General features: G+C 49.1%; 1 protein-coding gene across 1 annotated transcript; it reads left to right on the top strand.

Moving 5' to 3' along the window:
• Positions 1–228: 228 nt before the first annotated feature.
• SBSN (suprabasin) lies at positions 229–4,829 on the top strand. The gene is made up of 5 exons (XM_045846694.1): positions 229–1,333; positions 1,385–2,302; positions 3,899–3,964; positions 4,071–4,115; positions 4,658–4,829. Exons 1-5 carry the CDS (start codon positions 278–280, stop codon positions 4,679–4,681), a joined length of 2,109 nt encoding a protein of 702 aa, XP_045702650.1. The 5' UTR covers positions 229–277; the 3' UTR covers positions 4,682–4,829.
• Positions 4,830–7,433: the final 2,604 nt, after the last annotated feature.

The following is a 7,433-nucleotide window of genomic DNA, read 5'->3' as shown; positions in this document are numbered from 1 at the left end:
GGCAGACATCTAGGCTCTGGGGTGGAGGGCCCGAGCTGGGCAAAGAGCAAAGATGCCATGTGAGTATTCTTCATTCATGACTCACCCTCTCTTCCTCCTCCTTTCCATTGCTCAACCCCAAATCTCCCTGGGAAATACCTCCCTGACTGGGGACCAAGTCAGTGCCTCACGGAGGTAACTGAGTCATGAGGGGTGGAGAAGAGGGAGGGAGGCAGAGGATAAATAGCAGCCTGGCTTTGCTGGTTCCTCTCTGCATCTTCTCTACCCTCCTAACAATATGCATCTTGCCAGTTTGGTCAGTTCCTGCTCCCTCCTACTGCTATTGGGGGCCCTGCCTGGATGGGCAGCCAGTAATGACCCCCTTGAGAAGGTCATTGAAGGGATCAACCGAGGGCTGAGCAATGCAGAGAGAGAGGTGGGCAAGGCCCTGGAAGGCATCAACAATGGAATCACTCAAGCTGGAAGGGAAGTGGAGAAAGTTCTTAATGGACTTAGCAACATGGGGAGCCAGGCCGGCAAGGAGCTGGACAAGGGCGTCCAGGGGCTCAACCACGGCTTGGACAAGGTAGCCCATGGGATCAACAATGGCGTCGGACAAGCAGGAAAGGAAGCAGAGAAGCTTACCCATGGCGTGAACAATGCTGCTGGACAGGTTGGGAAGGAGACAGACAAAGTGATTCAGGGGGTCCATCATGGGGTCAACCAGGCGGGAAGTGAGGCAGGAAGGTTTGGCCAGGGGGTCCACCATGCTGCTGGGCAGGCTGGGAATGAGGCGGGGAGGTTTGGCCAGGGGGTTCACCATGGCGTTAATGAGGCCTGGAAGGAAGCAGAGAAGTATGGTCAGGGGGTCCATCATGCTGCTGGGCAGGCTGGGAAGGAGGCAGAAAAGTTTGGTCACGGGATTCACCATGGCATTAATGAGGGTTGGAAAGAAGCAGAGAAGTTTGGTCAGGGGGTCCACCATGCTGCAGGGCAGGCTGGGAAGGAGGCAGAAAAGTTTGGTCACGGGATTCACCATGGCATTAATGAGGGTTGGAAAGAAGCAGAGAAGTTTGGTCAAGGGGTCCACCATGCTGCAGGGCAGGCTGGGAATGAGGCAGGGAGGTTTGGCCAGGGGGTTCACCATGGCATTAATGAGGGTTGGAAAGAAGCAGAGAAGTTTGGCCAGGGGGTCCACCATGCTGCAGGGCAGGCTGGGAAGGAGGCAGGGAGGTTTGGCCAGGGGGTTCACCATGGCATTAATGAGGGTTGGAAAGAAGCAGAGAAGTTTGGCCAGGGGGTCCACCATGCTGCAGGGCAGGCTGGGAATGAGGCAGGGAGGTTTGGCCAGGGGGTTCACCATGGCATTAATGAGGGTTGGAAAGAAGCAGAGAAGTTTGGCCAGGGGGTCCACCATGCTGCAGGGCAGGCTGGGAATGAGGCAGGGAGGTTTGGCCAGGGGGTTCACCATGGCATTAATGAGGGTTGGAAAGAAGCAGAGAAGTTTGGCCAGGGCGTCCACCATGCTGCAGGGCAGGCTGGGAATGAGGCAGGGAGGTTTGGCCAGGGGGTTCACCATGGCATTAATGAGGGTTGGAAAGAAGCAGAGAAGTTTGGCCAGGGGGTCCACCATGCTGCTGGGCAGGCTGGGAAAGAGGGGGACAAAATAGTCCAAGGAGTCCATCCTGGGGTCAGCCAGGCTGGGAAGGAGGTAGAGCAGTTTGGCCATGGGGTCCACTATGGGGTTAATGAGGCCTGGAAGGAGGCAGAGAAGTTTGGTCAGGGGGTCCACCATGCTGCTGGGCAGGCTGGGAAAGAGGGGGACAAAATAGTCCAAGGAGTCCATCCTGGGGTCAGCCAGGCTGGGAAGGAGGTAGAGCAGTTTGGCCACGGGGTCCACCATGGGGTTAATGAGGCCTGGAAGGAGGCAGAGAAGTTTGGCCAGGGAGTCCACCATGCTGCAGGGCAGGCTGGGAAAGAGGGGGAAAAAGTGGTTCAAGGGGTCCACAATGGAGTCAACCAGGCTGGGAAGGCGGAGGAGCATTTTGGCCAGGGAGTTCACCATGCCGTTGAACAGGCTGGAAAGGAAGCAGACAAAGTGGTCCAAGGGTTCTACGATGGGGCCAACCAGGCTGGGAAGGAGGCAGAGAAGTTTGGCCAAGGGGTCAACCACGCTGCTGGCCAGGCTGGAAAGGAAGCGGAGAAACTTGGCCAAGGTGTCCACCATGCTGCTGGCCAGGCTGGAAAGGAGGTGGACAGGTTGCAGCAGAATGTTCATAATGGGGTCAACCAAGACGGCAAGGAGGCCAACCAGCTGCTGAATGTAGGTGAACAGGGGCAGGGGAAAGGGGAAAAGGGGATTGGGGAGGGAGAGGTTAAACCCTTGAGTTATTTGGGGAGCCCAGGTAGCTTTTACAGGGTGAAAGAAGCTTAGGCAGATGTATAATTGTGTCCTCCTTCTTCCTCTCCTTCTTTACAAAGAAGCTGGTGGTTAGCTGGTCAGATGGATCAAGCCATCTTATCTGAAAGCTTTATACTAGACAGTATGAATGTCACCCAGCCCCAATTTCAGGGAGCTGCCCTCCTAGTTAAGGAGTTCTACAGGGAGAAACATGAAGCCTCTGCTGGGGAACAGGACACAGTTGCTGAACCAAGATCTATTACAGTGGGAGCAGAATGAGTGTTGAGAAAATGCAGAATATCGGAGTGTGAGCATGAGGAATAGCTTCAGAGATAAGCCCTTTTCTGTTTAATTTGAGGTAGTCAAGGTAAGGAGGTTGACGCGATTCCCTAATTTTCAGATAAGGACACCTGAGCTCAGTGAAGTTTAAGGGGATTTGCCAAGGTCATATGGCTAGCACACATCTTTGGCAAATCTCAGGTCCAGGCTTTCTCTTCCTCCATACTGGCCCATCAGAGCAGGTCTTGTGAAGGATTTCTGATCCCTAATTATGTAGAGGGAACAGACACTGGAGGGCAGAAGAAGTAAGCAGCACCATGCACAGCTGAACAGGCACCAAGGAGGGGGCATGGCTATAAAAGGCTGAATCCTGCCTGCCTCAATTCTCTCCTTTTCAATCTTCATGACGACTCTTTGGGACACCCTCTTGAGGACTGGCCCAGGCCTCAAAGCCCATAGCCACACTGGCTGCCAGGCAGTGAGCCAAGAATGGTGGGTGGGGAGGAAGGGAGTATGTCACAGGTGGCAAACGCAAGGCCTGTGGGCCGAATCCTGCCCTCCACCTTGTTTTATCTGGCCTTGCACCTTGTTTCTACCCGGTGGCAGTGCCAAGCTCTCACTTAACTGTTAAGGAGTAGTTACATTTATACAGTCCTAAAATTACATTTGGCCCTTTGAAGGCAACCGTGAGGTTGATGTAGCCCCCAGTGGAAATGAGTTTGACACCCCTGGACTATGTAGAAAGTGTGTATGAAGGGGGAAATGGCTCTGAGACAGATGGCAGGAGAGGGAGGTTTGTGATAGGACTCTGGGTTGCAGTACTGCTGAGTGTCTGGGATAGGATTAAAGATTGGGATCAACCCAAGTTAGGGATCAGGCTCATGTATATGTAGAAAGGGTAGAGTTGAGGTCAGGGCTGAAGTTAATTATGGTCCTGGTATTTGCATGGGTCCTCTGGGTTCCCTTTCTAGCCAGGCCTCTTCTCAATGATTAAGAGCCTCTCAAATAAAATAAAAGGGAATTGGGGAAAGATTAGTCAGTAGGGAAAGATGTCCTTCCTGGCTTTTCTCCCCATCTCTCACAGAATTACCATGGTAACAGGGCCTTTGGGTTTCTTTCTGGACAGTGAGGGGGTAGGAGGTTAGTTATCCTAGAGGGCAGTAGGTAACTGGGGAAAAGGAACTTAGGAGACCTTCAATGGCTGAGGGGTTGTAATGATGGTCTGGGTTTTGTCCACAGGGCGGTCATCCAGGCGGATCTACCGTCCATCACGGAGGGGGCGCAACCACAACATTAACATCTGGAGTAAGTCTCCCAAGCAAAGCATGGACTTGGAGGCGGGGCAGTGGACGCCCTCCTAGGATGGTGGTGGGATGGATGCTGGGTACTGACTCTTGTCCTTGAATTTTAGGCTTCAGTCAACAAGCCCTTCATCAACTTTCCAGCTCTGTGGCAGGTGAGTGCCCATATGGTTTCAGCTTTCTGCTCTATCTTGGGAGATATTTGTACACCCTCTTTTGCATTGCTTATTATTCATGGACAACTTCACTGTGGACAGACTCTCAGCCTTTCAGAGATCATCCAACACATTCTCCAGCTCTGCTTTTCCCTTTCTTCATTTATTCCTTGCCCTTCACATCCTGATTTCATCTTTTGGATACTTTTAATTCCCACTGAGGCAAACATAGGCTGGCAGAAAAGACCTCCAGGGGTGTGTGTATATCTGTGAGCCAGGGAAAGAGGGGAGATTGAAACCATCCCCTCCATGTGCCCACCATCTGTCCTCATCCTCTCTCCTATGAATCCTGGCTCCCCATTCTTTCTTAATCTAGGTGCTACCTTCCTTAAGATATTCCCCAGAACATAGGCAATTTCTTGGCCAAGGTAGCCAGCTTCCCTCTTGTTTCCCAGAGGGGTGGGGAGATGTGAGAGCAGAGATTTCAGTGCCTCCATGACTGCACACCCTGCATTCACTCCCTATCTCCTTCTCTCTTCCAGAGCGTCGCCAACATCATTCCCTAAACTGATGCCTGGCCTTGCTGAGCAGACTGATGTTCCTGTTGTCATAGCTGAAATGACTTGAAGAAGCTGGGGATAGGGGTTGGGGTAGATTTTGGGAGTCCCTTATGGGAATGGTACTGAGATTTGTGAATAAATAAGACACAACCTACTCTCATCATGGTCCACATGCTCCCTAAGGAGGGCTGTGAGTGGGGAGGCTTGTCTTTTCTCTTCTTCCTTCTTTGCTGAAGGAGCTGGGAGTGTGATGTACAGGATGGGTTAAGCTGGAGATTTGGAGGCTGATCAGATCTGGGAAAGCGGTTACCGGAAAAACCATGTTTCATTAGTGTGCCAGGTTCATGGTGAACACTGGGAGGAGTGTCACACAGGGAAAGCCACTCAGGCCAGTGGTGGGGCAGAGACACCAGGGGAGAGAGGTCAGGAACCCAGGGAGAGTCAAATGGGGCAGCATTCTCATTTAGGAGATGTTGCACCAAAGGAATAACAATGATCACTTGGATTTATTATACAATTTAGTCCTGTTAGGCTCTCTGACAAGTACTTTATATGCATGACATTGCTGAAGCCTCCCAACCACCCATGAGGTAAGAGGTACTGTTATTGAGAAGCATGTGGAGGCTTGCACAGGTTAAGAAACATGACCAAGGTCACATAGTCAGTATTTGGAGGGAGAAACAGCCTAAGGGGTACAAGGGATATTCTGCAAACAAAGGGGTCTTTCCTTGTTTAGCATCAGTAGCTATGGGAATCACTGAATAAAGAGAGAGAACAGAGATACATTCGGGAGACCCTCTCACAGGGAGGACCAAAAGCTCAGAGGGAAGGCACGCTGATGGCAGGAGGAAGAGCTTCTTTATAAGGACAAGAATAGTGGCTCAGGAGGCCCAGTTTTCAGATCTGTGGATGACTCAAAGACCGGTGGAATCATCATAGCAGCTACTATACTGAGCACTTACTAGGTCCTAGGTCCTGTGAGAAAAGCTGTTCATGCTCTGTAACCATTTAAACCTCCCCCAACCCAAAGGCAGAGTTCTTTTATGATCCCTATCATATGGATGAGGAAACAGGCTCAGAGGGACCAGGACACTTGCCCAGAGTAACCCACAAGAAAGCAGCAGGTGTTTCTAGTGCCAGAACCTAACCTTTCACAGCTGCCTATAAAGTCTCTAGAACACTTGCCAAGCACTGGCCCTGCTGCTGGGACACCTGCATTCCAATCAGGACTGTGTGCCTGTAGGCAGGTTATTTCCCTTGTAGGGGCCACGGTTTCCTCCTATATAAAGCAGGGACCTTGTGTCTGCAGGAGAAGATTATAAATACACCTTCCAGCTTCAAAATTTCATCAATTGTGGGACCAAAAATAAGAGACAGTGTTCTTGCTTCTGGGGAATTCATAGACTTCTTGAGGAGACAAGACACATGAACAGAATATGAAAACAAATACAAGGCAATGCAGCAGTAAGAACTAAACGATACGATGGAGGGGGGTAAAAGTGATGTTCCTGGAACTTTATATTCATTACATTTTTCCTTACTTATAGAATACCATCATTTTATCACTTATATTCCTTCTTTTCTCCTGCAATAATTATTTTGAAAATATTTCAAAGTTAGCACAAAGGTGAAGAGCTTCAGTGCGGATACCTGCAAATCCACTATTTAGATTCCATCACTAACATTTTACTATGCTTGCTTCACCACACATCCAACCAGCATACACATCTCTGGATCTAGCCATGTGTCAAAACATTTTTGATGCATTTCAAAGTAAATTTCAGACATCTCTTTCCTGCATTAAAAAAAAGCATTCATTCATAGCACACATTGAAGTCTACTCTGTGCTAGATATCATTTCACATGGATTGGAGGGCTCCCTTCTGAAATGGGAATATTCAAGAGAATCATTCTTTCATAAAAAGTAAAAGCTTTCATTGATTTTCATCTATATGCACATTTTCTTGCTGGGTTTGTCAAAGAGATATGGAATAAATCAATATTTACTGGAGTCAATCCTGGGAAGCTTCTGGAAAAGAAGAGCTTAGCTGGTTTTGAAGAGTAGAATAGGCACAACACGTTCTTGCCTTGAGTCATTGCATGCTGTTTCCTGTGCTAGAAATATTCTCTATATGCCCTCCATTTTAATTAAAGTATGATGGACAATTTGGGACAACATGGATGGACCTAAAGAGCATTATGCTAAGTGAAGTGTCAGAAAGAGAAAAATAAATACTGTATGATTTTACTACATATGGAATCTAAAAAGCAAAACAAACAAAACAGAAACATGCGTAGAAACAAATAATAAATTGATGGTTGCTAGAGGGGGGAGGGGTGGGGCGCAGGTAGAAAAGGTAAAGGGGAATTAGAGGTACAAACCACCATGTCCCTTTTGTCCCTTGTGTTGGCTTCTCCTCACCCTTCAGGTTTTAGCAATCTTGCCCACCCAATCTGAACAAAGGGCTACCTTTGTTATTCTTTCATGGCACACTGATATTTTTTCTTCATAGCACTTATGACAATGTGTAGTTGTATATTTACTTGTTCCATACCCATTTTCTCTCTAGATTAAGAGATTCAAAAGGTGAGCTCAAGGCCAGGCACAAATGGCTGGCAACTGGTAGTGGAGAGGCTTGAGCAGACCTGGGAAAGGCCTTGGGTAAGTGTGAGCAAGAATGAGGCAGCTGAGACAGATAGGTGGAGTTGAGCTAGGGAGTAATGAAGATGGGAGGGGCCAGTTTCTGCAGACGCAGAA

Source organism: Phyllostomus hastatus, unplaced genomic scaffold, assembly GCF_019186645.2.
Source record: "Phyllostomus hastatus isolate PE091 unplaced genomic scaffold, TTU_PhHast_1.1 phas_contig_5, whole genome shotgun sequence".
NCBI classification, from domain to species: Eukaryota; Metazoa; Chordata; class Mammalia; order Chiroptera; family Phyllostomidae; genus Phyllostomus; species Phyllostomus hastatus.
Note: the sequence above shows the minus strand (reverse complement) of the source record. Positions and strands in the feature narration are given on the sequence as shown.

Coding starts and splice junctions, on each gene's coding strand:
- SBSN (XM_045846694.1), top strand. CDS start 278: ATGCATCTTGCCAGTTTGGTCAGTTCCTGCTCCCTCCTACTGCTATTG. Junction 1,334..1,384: donor CAGGGAGGTTTGGCCAGGGG/GTTCACCATGGC, acceptor AAGTTTGGCCAG/GGGGTCCACCATGCTGCAGG. Junction 3,965..4,070: donor CCACAACATTAACATCTGGA/GTAAGTCTCCCA, acceptor CTTGAATTTTAG/GCTTCAGTCAACAAGCCCTT.